This window comes from Diabrotica virgifera, chromosome 4 (genome assembly GCF_917563875.1).
Source record: "Diabrotica virgifera virgifera chromosome 4, PGI_DIABVI_V3a".
NCBI classification, from domain to species: Eukaryota; Metazoa; Arthropoda; class Insecta; order Coleoptera; family Chrysomelidae; genus Diabrotica; species Diabrotica virgifera.
In genome coordinates, this window is record NC_065446.1 from 180,211,646 (window position 1) to 180,232,547 (window position 20,902).

The 20,902-nt window shown below is 30.6% G+C and overlaps 1 protein-coding gene across 1 annotated transcript in view; it reads left to right on the forward strand.

The window, feature by feature from the left end:
* The first annotated feature begins 442 nt into the window (after window positions 1-442).
* The window catches only part of LOC126883755 (uncharacterized), a 56,623-nt gene continuing 36,163 nt past the window's right edge, over window positions 443-20,902 (forward strand). Inside the window, exon 1 of the mRNA XM_050649419.1 lies at window positions 443-1,148. Within this exon, the coding sequence (XP_050505376.1) occupies window positions 443-1,148 (706 nt within the window). The remainder of the gene's footprint in view (window positions 1,149-20,902) is intronic.

Below are 20,902 nucleotides of genomic sequence, written 5' to 3' on the forward strand. Positions count from 1 at the left end.
GTTTCCAACATTGTTTTGAAACTTTTTCTACGTATTTCTAGGTATATGCAATGGTACATTTAGTAAAAAGAGAAGTCAATCACATACCCTTAAAATGGTCGTACGGTATAAGGTTGTACGGCTATTTTTAAGCAAGTTATGCTTTTTCAAGGTTTTATACTTTTAATGATTTTTGATATTTTTTATGATTATTTTTTAAATTTTTCATTATTACTTTTCTTCTTGTACATTTTGGTATATACATTGTTGTGGTGTTCCTTTCTGCATAACTATTATTGTTATTATTGTCATTATGTCATTCACTCATGTCAATGTCATGTCATTGTCATATCATTATATCACAGTTTGTCAATCATAATGTATGTACAATTTTAGTTTATTAAAACCTTTAATTCTCAAGGTTTTCATTATTACAATTTAATAAACTAAAATTTATTCAACAATGGATAAACTACTCAAGCCTGATCGACTAGACATCGATTCCAATTCAACAAATGCAACACAACTCTGGACACACTGGAAGAGAACCTTTCAAAACTTTCTAGAAGCAGCTAATGTTTCTGAAGACAAAGATAAACTGAATTTATTGGTGAATTATGTAAATCCTGTAGTATATGAAGCTATAGGTGAATGTACCACCTACACTGATGCAACTGCTACCTTAGAAAAACTATACATAAAACAAAAGAGTGAAATATTTGCCCGGCACACATTATCTACACGAAAGCAACAAGTGGGTGAGTCCATTGATCAATATTTACTAATCTTAAAACACTTAAGTAAGGATTGCAATTTTCAAGCAGTGTCTGCTGATAGAAATAAAGACGATTACATCAGGGACTCTTTTATTCGAGGTTTAAGTGCTTCAAATATTAGGCAAAGACTACTTGAAAGCGCCACTTTAACATTAGATCAAGCATATAATTCAGCCAGAGCTTTAGAAATGGCCCAACAACAATCAGATTCATATATTATGTCAAATTCTATTGTAAATTCTATTACTACTGATAACACCCTTCAGAATACTGCACACGAAACTGATCAAAACAACTCGACTAGCGCAGCTACCTTTTCAAAATGCTGGTTTTGTGGAAAAAGTCGCCATACTAGAGATAGATGTCCTGCTAAAAATCACCAATGCTCTTGTGGTAAATTCGGACATTTTGAGCAAGTCTGTAAAAGTAAGAATCAAAAACAAAAATCACATGTTCATAACAAAACATCTGCTGCTTTAGTTGGAATGCTATCTGCTGCTTCTCCGTCCTGTTTATCAAAAGCTATAATAAAAATTCATGTAAATAATTCTGAGGTTGAAGCTCTAGTAGATACTGGTAGTACAGACAGTTACATTTCAAATAGTATTGCCATTCAAAATCAACTACAAATATTCCCTACAAATTTAAATGTACAAATGGCTTCCTCATCTTTAAACTCTCCAGTTTGCGGCTTTTGCATTGTTAACCTAAAAATATCTGAACATACCTATAAAAATTTTAAACTTTATGTTCTAGAAAACCTATGCTCAGATGTCATAATTGGTCATGATATCCTTAATAAGCATTCTGGAGTGCAGTTCAATTTTGATGGTAAGAAACCTCCAATTTCAATCTGTAATCTAACAACAGCAATTGTAAAACCATACCCACTGTTTGCCCATTTAACAGGAAACTGCAAACCTATCGCCGTAAAATCAAGACGCTATTCCTTTGAAGATTCCAAATTCATAGACACTGAAATTCAAAAATTATTGAAAGAAAATATTATTGAAGCAAGCAATTCTCCATGGAGAGCACAAGTACTAGTTACTAGTAATACAAATCATAAAAAACGTATGGTTGTCGATTATTCTTTAACTATTAATAAATTTACTGAACTAGATGCCTACCCTTTACCAAATCTCGAAATTTTAGTAAATAAAATTTCTCAATATGAATACTTTAGTTCAATCGATTTACGAAGTGCTTATCATCAAATTCCCATACTAGAACATGAGAAAATCTATACTGGATTTGAAGCATGTGGCAACCTCTATCAGTTTACAAGAATTGCATTTGGTGTCACCAATGGAGTAGCATGTTTTCAAAGAACGATTAACAACATAATAGAGAATGAAAGATTAACAGATACATTTGCATTCCTAGATGATGTCACTATTTGTGGAACAACAAAAGAACAACATGACAAGAATCTACAAAACTTTATGGAAATCGCAAGGAAATATAAATTAATTTTAAACGATGAAAAATCGAAATTCTGCATGACTCAAATTAATATACTTGGATATACTATTGAAAAGAAAACTATAAAACCAGATGCTGAAAGACTGCAACCCCTTATCAATTTACCAGTACCAACAAATATCACTTCATTAAGAAGAATTCAAGGAATGTTCGCCCACTATTCAAAATTCATACACAAATTTTCGGAAAAGATACATCCTATTGTCAATATCAAAGAATTTCCCTTAAATCAAACTCAAATATATGCCTTTGAAAAGCTGAAACAGGACATTGTAGAAGCAGTAGTCACTTCTGTTGACGAAAATGAAATATTTACAGTTGAAACAGATGCCTCCGAATTTGCCATTGGAGCTCAACTTACACAACAAGGAAAACCAGTAGCATTTTATTCAAGAACACTTTCAAAAACAGAACATAATCATTCAAGTGTTGAAAAAGAAGCTTATGCAATTGTGGAATCCATAAGAAAATGGAGACACTATCTTATGGGCCGACACTTTAAAATTATTACAGACCAAAGGTCAGTTGCTTTTATGTTTGACTTAAAATCAACATCTAAAATTAAAAATGAGAAAATAATGCGTTGGCGTATAGAACGGTCCTGCTATAAATTTGAAATTATTTACAGACCTGGGAATCAAAACATTGTTGCGGATACTCTTTCAAGAATATCTGCTGCTATTCACCCCACTATGTCAGATAAAAATTTATTCAATTTACATAACACAATGTGTCATCCTGGAATAACCAGATTCTATCACTGGATACGATGTAAAAATCTACCTTATTCTTTAGAAGATGTCAAACGAACTATCTCTTCTTGTCCAATCTGTGCTGAAATTAAACCAACATTTTACAAAAACAAAAGCACTTTGATTAAGGCTACAGCACCTTTTGACAGACTGAATATAGACTTTAAAGGACCTTTACCATCTAACAATCAAAATAAATATCTGCTGAATATTGTAGATGAATATTCAAGGTTTCCATTTGCATTCCCATGCTCAAATTTATCATCTTCAACAGTCATCAGTTGTTTAACTGAGTTGTTTACTACTTTCGGAACTCCTGCATATATTCACAGCGATAGAGGATCTTCATTCTTGTCTGCTGAGGTAAAATCATTCCTAACAAGTCATGGTGTTGCTTCCAGTCATACAACTCCATACAACCCTCAAGGAAATGGACAATGTGAAAGATATAATGGTATCATTTGGAAAACAGTTCAACTAGCAATTAAATCTAGAAATCTTCACATAAACCAATGGCAAGATGTACTACCTGATTCTTTACATTCAATTAGATCTTTACTGTGTACCTCTACTAACTGTACTCCACACGAACGTATGTTTAATCATCCCAGAAGATCAACAAATGGTACATCTATTCCAACTTGGCTTAGTACTCCTGGAACTGTTTTCCTCAAGAAACATGTTAGAAATTCGAAATATGAACCTCTGGTGGAAGAAGTCCAACTCCTAGAAGCAAATTCAGACTATGCACATGTCAGATTACCAAATGGAAATGAAACCACAGTATCGGTCCGACACTTAGCTCCGAGAGGAAATACTTCCCTTTTGGCAGTAGATGAGGCAACTATTGAAGATAATGAAAAACATGTAGAAAACCAGTCCCCCATGATAAATCAAAACATGGAACCATTGAACAGTGTAGAAGAAATTAATACCATAGATAGTCAACTTCAACAACCTTTTTCTGCTCCTGGTGACGGTCCAACTACTTCAACTTCAGTTCCCCCAGAACTGATATTGCAAAAGCGAATAAGAAAGCCTCCTTCCCATTTACAAGATTATGTCAGAAACTAACAGCGTGGATGAATGTGGTGTTCCTTTCTGCATAACTATTATTGTTATTATTGTCATTATGTCATTCACTCATGTCAATGTCATGTCATTGTCATATCATTATATCACAGTTTGTCAATCATAATGTATGTACAATTTTAGTTTATTAAAACCTTTAATTCTCAAGGTTTTCATTATTACAATTGTGAAATAAAAAAAGCATACTTTCTTTGCTTTAAACTGGTTTATTGCAAGAGATTCTAGGACTATTTTTAAACAAGATATCCGTAGGCTATCCAAGGGTATCCGTAATTTGTGAAAAATTTAAATTATTTTTTATTTAATTTGGAGAATATAATTGCATACTATAATATAATTTTTAATTCCAATTAACTTTTCTTAATAACACTTTTCGATATTGTGAAATATAAAGGTACTTTATTCTTGAGCGATATTCATATTTTTAACATACCTCGTACACTATTGATAAAATTTTATATCTGATAATTGCATCTTAGGTTTTAGACTATGCAGAGCATTTTTATAAAGAATAAGTTTTTTTCATAAAGTAAATAAAAAAGTTTTCGGTACATTCCATGTCAAATCACTCAGGCAAAAAATTTTGGATCTCCGATTTGTCTGAAAATTGGTATATAGCTTCTGCGGGACGTAAAAATAAGATATTTAAGGTCAAAAAATCTTCTTCTTCTTTTTTTCTCAAAATGTGATTTTATGCGATATTACAGTGATTTGGTGTTTATTTAAACAAATTTGCATTTTCTGTCGTAAAGTATCAATGAAAAACATAATATTTTAATAGAAAAGACTCAAAAATGTCATTATATGGCATTATAACAAGTTATTTTGAATCAAAACAAGTTTTTGATCAAATTTTATAGTGTAAAAAATGTTAAAATACCGTTTTTTACATTTTCCTCCATTCCCAAAATACATCATCATCAATTTGGCTGAAAATTTGCCCACAGATATCGAAAAGATAGAACTTTAAGTGGTTAGAAGGATTTGAATTATATTACAATACCAAAAAAGTTACATGCAGTAATATCAGACTCAAAAGTATATATTAGTCCAGTCGGGATAGCATTTGACCTTGAATGCCGAGCTGCCCAAAATTTTATTTTTCTGATCTTTAAGGGAGTCAATAGTAACCTAAATTTAAAATCACGAATGAATTCCTCCGTTACGTTAGCCGCCATCTTGATTTTAAAGGAGAACCTGTTTGGCTCAATATCTCCGCCATTTTTAACTTTTCGACAAAAATGGTAGGAACTGAAATTGTTCCAAATAAATCGTATTTACAATTATTACAATTTCTTTTTAACAATTTTTGTCGTGAGGTCGATATTTTCGAGTTAATTTTACTTACAGTAGACGCCTATATTTTTGACTATAATATTGCATGTAACTTTTTTGTTATTGTAATATAATTCAAATCCTTCTCACCACTTAAAGTCCTATGTTTGTCTATCTGTGGGCAAATTTTCAGCCAAATCGATTATGATGTATTTTGGGAATGGAGAAAAATGTAAAAAACGGTATTTTAACGTTTTCTACACTATAAAATTTGATCAAAAGCTTGTTTTGAATCAAATTAACTTGTTATAATGCCATATAATGACATTTTTGAGTCCTTTCTATTAAAATGTTATGTTTTTCATTGATACTTTACGATAGAAAATGCAAATTTGTATAAATAAACACCAAATCACTGTAAAATCGCATAAAATAACATTTTGAGAAAAAAACAAGAAGATTTTTGACCTTAAATATCTTATTTGTACGTCCCGCAGAAGCTATATACAAATTTTCAGACAAATCGGAGGTCCAAAATTTTTTTTGCTCCAAAATTGAGTGATTTGACATGGAATGACCCTTTCCATATGGTTCCTACTTAGTGGGACCGCTTGCATGTGTATATGTAACACTTTGGAAAAACATAATATCTTGTTTAAAAATAGTCCTAGAATTTTTTACAAGACACCATTTTAAAGAAAAGAAAATAGACTTTCTTTTTTATTGCACAATGTATATACCTAAATATACAATAAAAAAATTTATAATGAGAATATAAGAAATTTAAAAATAATCGTGAAAAATCGTGAAAAATAGTCATACCGCCTTCTACAATAGACCATTTTAAAGTTAATTGACTTTTCTTCCTATTAAAAAATTTAACATTGCATATACCTAAAGCTGCGTAGAAAAAACTTACAGAACAACATTTGCGATAATGTCCCAAAATCGCTGTGAGTGGCGAACTTTGAAAAATCATATTTTGGAAACTATAAACCATTTGGTACTTCTACCAAACGTCATTTTAAGGAGGAAGGATGGAAATGTGAAGCAATGCCTATTATATCCCAGTGGACAAAAGTTATGGGACAAAAAACAAAATTGCTATCTTTCGTGTTTTTTTCTTGCTTTTATTTTGAATATATTTTTGTAAAAAAAAATATTTTTGACTTTAAAATGTGATATTTTGATAGTAAATTTATATTAACCTGTAACAATTTTCCTGTAGACGTGTTTGCTCCAAAAGTGCATATAACTCACCCTAATTCGCCCTGTGCTTAGGGACTAATTCACCCCTTTCTCAAAAACGCACCCCTTTAAATGGTAGCACTCCGCGGTTTTTTCATATTTAGAGGTCCATTGAATATATGAAGCAATAAAACCCCATTAACGTTTAGTCCAGGGCGCATCTGTTTTGAGATGGACGTTGAGAGGTGACTCAAATTCTTTTGCAGAAATTGCTTGAAAATAAATCAAATAATAATATTTGAGTTATCCTCCCTCTCAAAAAGGTCCGGAACATTGTTTAAATAATCAAAAGGTCAAAAAATCAATTAAAAATTCGATTTTTTTTTCGTTTTTTGATTATAACTGTAAAAGTATTCATTTCCGAGAAAAGTTTTATTGACATAAAAGTTGCGTAATTAAATTTACTACAATATAGAATTGGTAAAAATTTTTAAAAATAGTCACCCTTGTTGCAAAATAGCAATAATTGCGAAAAAAACAATACAAAAACAAGTATTCGCATTTTACGTTTTTCAACCATTTATGCTATACTTAGGACCTTAATATTTCACCCAGAAAAACTTTATGATACAGTAAAACAATACTGTAAATTTAATTAAGATCGGTTCAATAGATTTTGCAAAATAAATTTTGCAATCCAGCTTTCGCAAAAAAAATTCATTTCTTCAAAATGTTACAGGACTGAAAATAAAGCAGATAGAAAGTTGAATTTTTTTTTGCTTGTAGAAGTGTACTGTACCTTTCATTTGCAATTTGCAAAATTAAAATCGATTAATTACCACGGCGTCAGGAAATTTTTTAAATAAACATTAATTTTTGGTGCTACGCGCAGGAGAGCGGTGTTCCATTCACACAAGTTGATTTCCACCATTTCTTCTAATCTTTATGTAATATATTATTTTCTTACTCTATATTTTGTTGTATTTTAATATTTTAATTCCACAAAAATCAAACTAATTTTATTATTTTTTGTGAAATATTGTTTAAACAATTGCATATGTTTAAAAATAATAAACTTTTATTCTCTAAGTTAAAATATATAAACAATAAAGTTTTTGCTAATAAAAGTGTTATTTCAAAGGATAAAGTATGTGTTTTTATTTTGCAATAAACGAATTTATTTATTTATACCGAAATTTAATAAAAATTAAAATGTATCAATCATTATCAAAGGTTATAGTCTAGTAAAATAAAATTACACTACATGTAAATCAAAATGTAAATTCGTACAGGTTGAAACAAATTTTATATCAAAGTATAGGTGGGTACAAAAGATATTTTCAAAAAAGTATCCAAATCATACAAGGGGATCATTGTTTAAATAATTAAAAAGGGGTCATTTTTGCAAAAAAATTACTTTTTTAACTGCTGAGGTCATTCAATTACTAATGAAGGTCTATAGTAATATTTTTTGCAAAGTTGAAGGGTAAATCTGTCACATAAGACTTACTAAATTAAATTTGACCCCCTATTTATTTAAATAATTATACATAAAACTTTAAAAACAAATTTGCAAAAAAATATTTTTAGCGTTTTAATAAGCACTATAAAATATCTTATTTTACAGGAGAAGTTGCGGTATATTATCAGTATTAATAAAAAAAAATTGGTCCAAAAATATTTAATATTTTTTAAGATATGGAATTTGTTTATCAAATGTTACTCTATTTTCAATCGCAAAAACGCGGTTGTTGCCAAAGAAATATTCACCTGTATTAAATCTTATTATTTTTATGCTTATGTATATTTTCGATAAATGTATTGATAAATTCAAATTTTAATTAAACTTCCCCCTAAAATGGCATTTGAAAATTATTCAAATTTGTTTATAATTTGTTTTTTAATAAGGTCACGGGTATTAAATATTTTGAAATGCCGTTTCGATAATTGGGTTCCTGGTAATTTTTCACTAATTATCAAATATTTTTGTCTTTTTTTCCTCTTCTTTTTTTTTCTTGGAGTTATATTACTAAAGGCCCTTTTAGGGTTAAGTTTCATTAAAAATGTCGAATTTCTAAGTTGTAAATTCTATACCTAAAAATATTAAGATTGGTCTAAAATCACTTAAATAAAATGTGACTACTTACTGAGTTACAGGGTGTTTTATTTAAAAATTTAAAAATTATTTTTACCAAGTATGTACTTTCAAACTATTTGACGTTTCCTTATCATACTTGGCAGAAAGTGTGGGTACTATACAGTCTACTAAATTGTGATAAATAAAAGTTTCTAGCTACTAGCAGAGGCGTACGACATGGGATAGTTAATGGTTAACCCTTCCCAAATTCTATGCCACTGAGGTAATTACTATTTTAGCGAAATTTTTCGATTCTCCAATACTTTCTAAGTAAATAATATACTCTTTACTGGTAGCGCTTAAATCATTAGTTTTCGAGATATTGGACGTTAAAAATGAAACGGCATAGTTATTTTGATTCATTCATTCATTCATTTTAAACTTCCAATATCTCTCAAACTGATGACTTTATCGATATCAATAAAGCTACTTACATACAAAGTATTGGAGAATCGAAAATTTCGCTAAAATAGTAATTCACTCAGTGGCGTAGAATTTGGGAAGGGTCAATCATTCACTATCCCCTGTCGTACGCCTCTGGAACTAGCTAGAAACGTATATTAATCACAATTTAGTAGAGTGTATAATAGCCACACTTTCTGCCAAGTATGATAAGGATACGTCAAACAGTTTTAAAGTTCTTGGCAACAATAATTTTTAAATTTTTAAATAAAACACCCTGTAACTCACTAAGTAGCCACATTTTATTTAAGAGATTTTAGTTAAATCTTAATATTTTTAGGTCTACAATCTACAACTTAGAGATTCGATATTCTTAATAAAATTTAGCCCTAAAAGGGCCCGTAGTAATATAACTACAAGAAAAAAAAAGAAGAAGAAAAAACGACAATAAAATTTTGTTAATTAGTAAAAAATTCTCAGGAACCCAATTATCGAAACGGAATTTCAAAGTACTTAATCCCCGCGACGTTATTAAAAAAACAAATTATAAACAAATTTGAATAATTTTCAAATGCCATTTTAGGGGGGACTTTAACTGAAATTTAAATTTATCAATACCTTTATCGAAAACATACATAAAAATAAAAATAACGAGATTTTAAGTAGGTGAATATTTCTTTGGCAACAACCGCGTTTTTGCAATTGAAAATATAGTAACATTTAATAAACAAATTCAATATCTCAAAAAATATTAAATATTTTCCGACCAATTTTTTTTCCTTAATACTGGTAACATAGCGCAACTTAATCTGTAAAACAAGATATTTTATAGTGCTTATCTAAAACGCTAAAAATAATTTTTTGCAAATTTGTTTTTAAAGTTTTATATACAATTATTAAAATAAATAGGGGGTCAAATTTAATATATTAAGTCTTATGTGAAAGATTTACCCTTCAACTTTGCAGAATAGAATCCCATAGACCTTCATTAATAAGTGAATTACCTCAGCAGTTAAAAAAGCATTTTTTTTTTGCAAAAATGACCCCTTTTTAATTATTTAAACAAAGATCCCCTTGTATGATTTGGATACTTTCTTAAAAATATCTTTTGTAACCACCTAAACTTTGATATAAAATTTGTTTTAACCTGTACGAATTTACATTTTGATTTTTTTTTATTTTATTAGGCTATTATTGGAATGCCCAATAAGAGCAAACTATCCGCTGTCCTGCGCGTAGCACAAATAATGAATGCTTATTTAAAAAAATTCCTGACGCCGTGGTAGTTAATCGATTTTAATTTTGCAAAATTGCAAATTAAAGGTACAGTAAATTTCTATAAGCAAAAAAAATTCAACTTATCTGCTTTATTTTCAGTCCTGTAACATTTTGAAAAAATGAATTTTTTTTGCGAAAGCTGGATTGCAAAATTTATTTTGCAAAATCTGTGAAACCGATCTTAATTAAATTTACAGTATTATTTTACTGTATCATAAAGTTTTTCTGGGTGAAATATGAAGGTCCTAAGTGTAGCATAAATGGTTGAAAAACGTAAAATGCGAATACTTGTTTTTGTATGTTTTTTTCACAATTATTGCTATTTTGCAACAAGGGTGACTAGTTTTTAAACTCTGAGCCAATTCTATATTGTAGGAAATTTAATTACACAACTTTTATGTTAGCACAACTTTTCTCGAAAATGAATACTTTATAAGTTATAATCAAAAAACGAAGAAAAAAATCGAATTTTTCCTTCATTTTTTGACATTTTGATTATTTCAACAATGTTCCGGACCTTTTTGAGAGGGAGGATAACTCAAATATTATTATTCGATTTATTTTCAAGCAATTTCTGCAAAAAAATTTGAGTCACCTCTCAACGTCCAAATGTGCTAATATTTTTACAGATGAGTCCTGGTCTAGTTGCAGTTCCTTTCTAAAATACATAATCAATAGACTAATCATAAACCTTCATTCATTCATAATCACGGATGAATCCACATTTACAAAGTACAAAAAATATAAGTTATCACAACTGCAAGAACAATAATTATTTTAGTCCAAACATTATTTATTTGCAATCAGTTCCACCTACTTCGTTTATCTACACTAATGTACATACATAGATACCTACTACACTACATCAAACATCGCCAACAGATTTCCTAAGATATAAAGTTTATACACAATTTTAAAACAACATCGTTAAAATCTATACTTAGCTAAAACAAATTGTACAATCACCAATAGTAAAATTTTGCCAGCTAGACAAATAAACATGTTCAATAACATACGCTTGATTGCACGAATACATTATATTGAATTTTACAAAAAATAAAAGGCATATCAAGTATAGTTATTTATTGAATCTTGCCCAAGTAATTTCACTATCGAAGCATCTTCAGGAGCATCTCAAATTAGCCAAAAATACTAGTGTAGTGATAGAAAAAAAGTGAAAGAGCTTCGACAAAAGCAGTGCCGGATTAAGAATCTTGAGGCCCCTAGGCAACCAAAGCTATGAGGCCCTTTAAGAAAAAGTTACTTTTTTTACGGTTTGAAATTTTTGGTATCTCTAATAATTTTTAAGTTATTTAAAAAAAAGCATTTTTTTCAAAATAAAAAATCTACTTTAAAACCAATTTGTGTCAAAAATAAGCACTTTTCAAGGGGTGAAAATTATTTTATTAAAAATAACCTCATAAATGAACAGAGGGATAATTTTTTAGCAAAAGATATGTTATATCAAGTCATCAAAATAAATCAATGCTTTTTGAGTTACTAAAGATCAAAGATTTTATTTTTTTGTGAAAAAAAATACATGTTTTAAATCGGTTTTAAAGTTAATATTACCAAAATTGAAGCTCCATTATCCTTAATATATGGATGTGTTATATTTTTACATTATTTGTATATTTTACTTATAAACATAAATATGATTAAACTGCCCTCTAATACAAATAAATCTAAATATCAATTTAACATTAACACAATAGTTATTTATGAAACAGTTCGTGAAGTAAGCTTTTTGCGAACGCACGCGATGTTTAGAGCACGAGCGACAACGGAGCGAGTGCTATACATCGCGTAAGTTCGCAAAAAGTACTTCACGCACAGTTTCACACAATATTTTATCTATGACGAACAAATAAAAAACTGTAACTCTTCGTCACTGGTATTTATTTCTATTCTACAATTTTTAGGACTTTGACATTTAAAAATTCTAACTTCTTTCAAACCACAAAACTGTCAAAACTTTTGTCGTAATGTATTGCTTATCATGTCATCACCATGACAACGCGAAAGTTAGGGATATTTGATTATATGAAAGTGTGTCAAAAACAGTGCGAAAAAGTAAGTCCCATTTTAAATACATTGTTACTTCACGCACACTTCAAACACTTCACGCACTTCTATCTATAATGACAGTTTTCACAAACTAAAAACTTATACATAATATGACATAGAGTAGATAAATTAATATTATAGAATTAATGCAATAATAGGTAACTTGCATAAATTTTTAAATTCGAAAAAAATGTTATAAATCACAACAGAACATAATTTAAAACATATATCAAAGATAAAAAAGTTTTGTTTTTCTTTCGTTTGGCCCCTAACGACGATTAAAAATTCAAATTAAAACAGGTGGTCCAAAACGCGTCGTGACGTCACTGGGTTGTACATTTACATTTTTCCAATAAAGTAAACAGAATTTTAAATTAGACGTTATAAACGTCTGTAGAAAATACATTTATGTGACGTTACAAGTGTTTTTGATCGTTTGAACTATTCATAGAAAATTTTTCTTTTACAAAATGGTTTTATTTTCAATAGTAAACCTTCGTTCCTTTCCTTTAAAAACAGTATAAAACTCCAATTTTAACAAACTGGTATATATTATTACAATGACATACGATAAATGTCATTAGAATATAAATATTTTTGACTTATTCCACGACGATGAGCTGGCCAAATACCCAAGTAGGTGGAGGCCAATAAACTAAAGAAGGCGAAGAAGAATATACCTAAATATAAGGTTGTGTCTAGGTATACGTTAACGTGTACGCAAATAAAAAAGTTAGAGTGTCAGTGATTTCTTATTTTTTATTTGTTTAGTGTTTGTTTTTAAATTAACTATGGAGTGTGGACAATTATTTAGTTCTTTTAACGAGTTTAAGAACATTTTAAAACAGTACAAAAAAGATAAGAGACTATAAATTAATATATATTTTTTTAGTTATAAATGAAATAGTATTACCGTCCAAGATTAAAATAAAAGGAAGACCTAAAGCTTTCACAATAATAATTAACTTGTTCTGAAGCTATTAGGCATCCTTGTGGAAATAGCTTCAGAACAACATCCTTGTGGAATTTTTGTAATCAACTATTCTAAATGAGAACTAAGCCACAATTTAACTAAAAAATTGATTTTATTAACGACGTTTCGACGTTTCGACGTCTAAACCGGATGTCGTTGTCAAAATACAAAATATTATTAAATTAAACAAAAATGTTGTTGCTTAGTAAAACATTTTTTCTAATAATTTATTTAATCTGACTAATTTTTGTATTTTGACAATGACATCCGATTTGGACGTCGAAACGTTAATAAAATAAAAGACTAAGTTTTTCAACCTAATAAAAATATTTGTAAATTAAATATTTTTAAAAGATTTTTAATTGAAAAACTTTATTGGCCCGTTTCCTGGTGACAACCTCCAAGGCTTCTACAATATGCAAGCCAAATGGATGCTGCAGTGAAGACTAAAGGGAAGGAATTCTACACTATGCAATTCACAACCCCCGTCTGCAGCGTGGTAAAGCTCCAACGGAAAATGGACCTAGTTACTCTATAGGAGTAATACTAATACAAAAAAATAAAAATAAAAATGTATACCATTTTTATTCATTCAGTTGCGGTGCGAAACCAAAACTGTCTTAATTTTTACTCAGATCAGAGAGTGCAGCCAGCACTCTTATCGACGATTTCACCTCTTGTTAGACGTTCATCAGAGACTGCATAGGCTGCTTTTCTCTGGCCCAGGTAAAAATTTTCGACATATCCATCTCCCACCGCAACTGACGAGATGGTAGTAGGTGCCTAGCGGCAGCTGCTAAATAAAAGACTAAGTTTTTCAACCTAATAAAAATATTTGTAAATTAAATATTTTTAAAAGATTTTTAATTGAAAAACTTTATTGGCCCATTTCCTGGTGACAACCTCAAAGGCTTCTACAATATGCAAGCCAAATGGATGCTGCAGTGAAGACTAAAGGGAAGGAATTCTACACTATGCAATTCACAACCCCCGTCTGCAGCGTGGTAAAGCTCCAACGGAAAATGGACCTAGTTACTCTATAGGAGTAATACTAATATAAAAATAAAAATGTATACCATTTTTATTCATTCAGTTGCGGTGCGAAACCAAAACTGTCTTAATTTTTACTCAGATCAGAGAGTGAAATGGGCCAATAAAGTTTTTCAATTAAAAATCTTTTAAAAATATTTAATTTACAAATATTTTTATTAGGTTGAAAAACTTAGTCTTTTATTTAGCAGATGCCGCTAGGCACCTACTACCATCTCGTCAGTTGCGGTGGGAGATGGATATGTCGAAAATTTTTACCTGGGCCAGAGAAAAGCAGCCTATGCAGTCTCTGATGAACCTCTAACAAGAGGTGAAATCGTCGATAAGAGTGCTGGCTGCACTCTCTGATCTGAGTAAAAATTAAGACAGTTTTGGTTTCGCACCGCAACTGAATGAATAAAAATGGTATACATTTTTATTTTTATTGTTAATAAAATAATTTTACATTACATATAAAAATTATTTTAACAATATTTTGTACCTACATGTCATGTCAACTAAATACATACAGTGCGGTGGAATAAGTGTTGCCCCCCCCCCCCCCTGTTAACTTGTTTATTTTAAGAATATAAGCAAAACGCTCGGATAGGTCGATTTTTAAACTAACCATAGTATATTATAGCATCAACGTTTCGAACTTTACGAGATTACTCTTCAGGTGACAGCCATAACTTTGATTTTTTTAAAAGGTAAAGTACATCATGTGACACCTCATTTAACAGCTTTTGAAATACTGATTTTAAAAATGTATAATACTTTAATCCTTTTTGAGATCGTAGGCGCAAAATTTCGGTCGAACACTTTTTAAACGCATTTATTTTTTTCGAGTTCTGAGAAAACTAATAAGTATTTTTGAAAAATTTAAACGCAGAATGAAATATTAGATTATTACGGAGGGCTGACAGTCCCTTAGAATAAACAAAAAGTTTCTTTTGAATGGTATATTTGAAATTAAAAATCACACTAAATTTTCTCTTTTTTTCACCACTGTGACTTATTAAAATAAACTTGATAGGAGTTCTCAGAGACTTTGGACCATCGCTAATACTGTAGTATTTCATTCTGCGTTTAAAATTTTCAAGTATATTTATTAGTTTTTTCAGGATTTGAAAAAAATAATTGCATTTAGAAAGAATTCGACCGAAATTTTGCGCCTACGCTCTCAAATAGGATAAAAGTATTATACATTTTTGAAATCAGTATTTTAAGGGCTTTTAAATGAGGTGCCACATGATGTACTTTCCGATTAAAAAAAATCAAAGTTATGGCTGTCACCTGAAGAGGGATCGCGTAAAGTTCGAAACGTTGATGCCATAATATACTACGGTTAGTTTAAAAATCGACCTATCCGAGCGTTTTGCTTATATTCTTAAAATAAATAAGTTAACAGGGGGGGGGGGAGCAACACTTATTCCACCGCACTGTATAATTATTTTTCTAACCTAAATATATACTATATATATATATATATATATATATATATATATATATATATATATATATATATATATATATATATACATTGATTTATTACAATTAAGTTTGAAACATCTGAATAGTTCTGCTTCCCTTCCCTTAACAAATATTTTTTTATCAAACAAACACTAAACATATCAAAATAGCATGTACTAAAATGTATAGTCACTGCGCAAGCTAAATAGTGACGTCACTGGCTTGATGAAGTTTAATTCGCGTCTACCTAACTTTTTTATTTGCGTACATGTTAGCGTATACCTAGTAGACACAGCGAAATATAACCATAATCAAAACTAATGCAACACTATGTGACATCACGGGCTGTTTGAACTATTTTATACCGCAGAAGACTTTAAATATGTATTTCTAAGTTATTACGAGTTTTTGAAGAGTGAAATTTTGGAAATCTCATTTTTAAACAAAACTGTACATTATTATCTAATAAAAAAAATGTGCAAGTTCCCTATTGTTTATAGAACATATTAAAAATATGAAAATCAAATTGTAAATTAATTAACGTCATGATAGGAGTAAAAGTGTATCATAGTATACAGGGTGTAACAAAAATACAGGTCATAAATTAAACCACATATTCTGGGACCAAAAATAGTTCGATTAAACCTAACTTACGTTAGTACAAATATGCCTACAAAAAAAGTTATAGCCCTTTGAAGTTATAAAATGAAAATTGATTTTTTCCAATATATCGAAAACTATTAAAGATTTTTTATAGAAAATGGCCACGTGGCATTCTTATGGCAGGAACATCTTAAAAAGAAATTATAGTAAAATTTGTGCACCCCATAAAAAATTTATGGGGGTTTTGTTCCCTTAAACCCCCCCAAACTTTTATGTACGCTCCAATTAAATTATTGTTGTGATACCATTAGTTAAACACAATATTTTTAAAACTTTTTTGCCTCTTAGTATTTTTTTGATAAACAGGTTTTAATCGAGTTGCGGTTTCTTTTTTAATATATTTACATAAACATTTTATGGGGGTTTTGTGCTTTCAAGTCCCCCAAATGTTTGTGTACGTTCCAGTTAAACTATTATTGCGGTACCATTAGTTAAACACAATGTTTTTAAAACTTTTTTGCCTCTTAGTCCTTTTTCGATAAGACACCTCTTATCGAGATATGGCTTCTTTTCTAATATAGTTCAAAATATATCTCAAACTGTAATTATTTATAAATAAATTTTCATATTACTACCAGTAGTATGGTATAGTTAGACCCAAACCCAGACATCCAAAGTGAAAGTTATCCTCCAACACCAAATTGTTCTGTATGGTCCACATAATGTTCAGAAAAAAGTCACACCATTTTGAGCGTCGGGTTTGGGGGGTGGAGGGGGGAGAAATCTGCAAATTCGTAGTTTTTTACGTTTTTCGTCAATATTTCTAAAACTAAGCGGTTTAGCATGAACAACCCCCTACACAAAATTGTTCTACATTAAATTTGAAATAAAAAATGCCATATGCATAACCCTTCTAAAATGAACGGCTCCAAAGTTACGGAGGTAGTATGGTATAATTGGTCCAAAAAAAGGCCTAACCCAGACATCCAAAGTAAAAGTTTTCCTTCAACACCAAATTGTTCTATATGGTCCACATATTGTTCAGTAAAAAGTTACACCATTTTGATCGTCCGGTTTGGGGGGGGGGGGAGATGGGGAGAAGTCGGTGAATTAGTAGTTTTTTTAAGTTTTTCGTCAATATTTCTAAAACTATGCTTTAGCGTAAGAAATGTTCTATAGAAAAATATTTTACATAAAATTTAAAACAAAAAAGGTTGTATACATAATTGTGATAAAATCAACGGTTCCAGAGTTACGGAGGGTGAAAAGTGGAGGTTTTCGATACTTTTTATATTTACCGATTTCTCCCCCCTCTCCCCCCCAAACCCGACGCTCAAAATGGTGTGACTTTTTTCTGAACATTATGTGGACCATATAGAACAATTTGGTGTTGGAGGATAACTTTCACTTTGGATGTCTGGGTTTTTGGTATAGTTATATCATAAATATTGCCCAAAAAATATAAAAAGTATCGAAAACCTCGACTTTTCACCCTCCGTAACTCTGGAACCATTGATTTCATAACAATTATGTATAGAACATTTTTTGTTTTAAATTTCATGTAGAATATTTTTGTATATAACATTGTTTACGCTAAAGCATAGTTTTAGAAATATTGACGAAAAACGTAAAAAAACTACTAATTTACCGGCTTCTCTCCCATCTCCCTCCCCAAACGGACGCTCAAAATGGTGTAACTTTTTACTAAAAACAATATGTGGACCATATAGAACATGTTTGTGTTGGAGGAAAACTTTTACTTTGGATGTTTGGGTTAGGTCTTTTTTTGAACCAGTTGTACTACCTCCGTAACTCTGGAACCATTCATTTTAGAAAGATTATGCATAGGGCCTTTTTTATTTCAAATTTAATGTAGAACAATTTTGTATAAAAGGTTGTTCATGATAAACCGCATAGTTTTAGAAATATTGGCGAAAAACTTAAAAAACTACGAATTTACCGATTTCTCCCCCCTCTCCCCCCCCAAACCCGACGCTCAAAATGATGTGACTTTTTTCTGGACATTGTGTGGACCATCTAGAACAATTTGGTGTTGAAAGATAACTTTCACTTTGGATGTCTGGGTTATGCCATCTTTTGGGTCAACTATACTATACTACAGGTCTCTTGTCAGTATACAAATATGTGGTGGATTTGACAAATATTCAAAATATCTTGATAAAAACTAGCTTTTCGAAAAAGTAATAAGAGGAAAAAAGTTTTAAAAATATTGTGTTTAGCTATTGGTGCTACAATAATAATTTAATTGGAACGTACGCAAAAGTTTGAGGGGGTTCAAGGGAACAAAATCCCCATAAAATTTTATGGGGTTCACAAATTTCACTATAATTTCTTTTTAAGATGTTCCTGCCATAAGAATACCACATGTCCATTTTCATTAAAAAATCTGTAATAGTTTTCGATATATCGGAAAAAATCGATTTTCATTTTGTGACTTCAAAGGGCTATAACTTTTTTTGTATGCATATTTGTACTAAGGTAAGTTAGGTTCAATCGAACTATATTTGGTCCCAGAATATGTGATTTAATTTATGACCTGTATTTTTGTTACACCCTGTATAAGCGGAAGTATGTACGTTTTTCCTAAAGGGCGCTTTACAGCTTGCAATTCTACCTGCAAGACGCAAGAAAGTTGCCTAAAGGCATGCGCAGTATGTCGTCAGTTGATTATTGCATGCAACTTCTTGCAATTGCGCGATAATCGGTTTGGTGCCATTTTTTCTGCAAGTTTTCATGCAAGTCTAGGGGAATTTGATTTTTCCACAATATCAAATGTCATTGACGACACGAATTCACGAATACATGCCGATCAGCTGTTTTCTGTTTGTGAAATATATCAACGATGGAAATGAATGAATAATGAAATGGCACTTTCTGAGATTCCATAATTATTGTAAATTGTATATTAAGCTACGGAAGCCCTCTCTCCTCTAGCTAAGTACCTTAGGATAATAATTAATTTGTGTTTCGCAGAAATAGTATTTCGAAATATAGATTTCTTTGTAATTGTTCAATTTTTCCCAAGAGTTTATTAAAATGTACATTCATTCCTAGAAAATTAGAGTCATTTTCATCATCTACTTGGATAAATTCTTCTGTTGGAGATACATTATTACCCCTCTTCTTGTTCAACTAAGATCTTACTCACCATCTCCGCGCGATCTCGGCGTTCTAAATTAGTGACTAAAAGGCTGGCTGCAGCAATAATAATACTTAAAGTTGCTGCTATCGCCTTTTTCCTTTTATATTTGGTTATTTCTGATAGCATTCGCATTTCGAAATTTACCAAGTTAAATAAACAGCAATAAAGTAATTAAAAAAAAACAAAAGTTTATAAGTTAGGTTAAGGGTAAAACTTTCAAATTGCATGCAAGCCGGGTTGCAAGCTGTAAAAGACCATGCAATAGACTTGCATGAAAGTTTTGCATGCAAGAAATTGCAGCAAGTTTTCTTGCAAGCTGTAAAGCGGTCTTAATGTAGTCTCTCCACTGACAAGTGGTCAATCCTTAAATAAATTAAGTAGGATACGGAATATTAAGTATAGGAAAATATATTGTAAAATAAATGAGTAAAATTGGTGTATCGGCGAGTCTTAAAGGGCCATTATTCAACTCCAAGAAAGAAAATTATAAAAGAACTTTTCTGGGTTTCATAGAAACAAAACTACTTAAAATATCCTCAAATTTAAAATTTTCGAGCACATCATTCTCAATAGCCATAATTGATAGACATGTTAGTCTATTTTGTGCCATTGTCGAACGGTGACAGTTTTTAATAATTTTCATTTTTGAAAATGACCGTTCGTCTGTTACATTTGTAATCATTAGCGTAAGATAAATCCTAAAAGCTACTGATACATTTGGGAACGTCGATTCGAGTTTGTTGTCATAAATAACCCGAAATGATTGTGAAGCAGGAATAAATTATTTTCCCTGCAAGTCCTGAAGCTGTGCTATAAAATATTTGAACTGCACTAGTTCATCTGAAATTTCAGGTTCAATATCATCAGGATAGTTTTCTTGTAATTTTAAAGCACACTGTATTTGAAACACCAAATACTTATTTCACTGACTCGTACGCTGTCAACCGACGACTTAGCTCAATAATTAGCGGATTTAGCATCATCAAAATGTAGTTTTCTTGCTCGCTTTCGTTTCTTCTCGTTGGAATATTCAGGGTATTGTAGATCGCAGGCCTTCTGCTCGTAGTACTCAAAATTTGTCTCTTTGGGATTTTAAGAATTCTAAAAGCAAATTTAGAAGCTGAACTGCAGTTTGAAGTTTAATCTCTGCTCTCTGTATCGTGCATATATACTGATCGTGCAATATTAGGGGAGGGGGGGCTGGTGAACCACCTTACGGGGGGCCTGCGG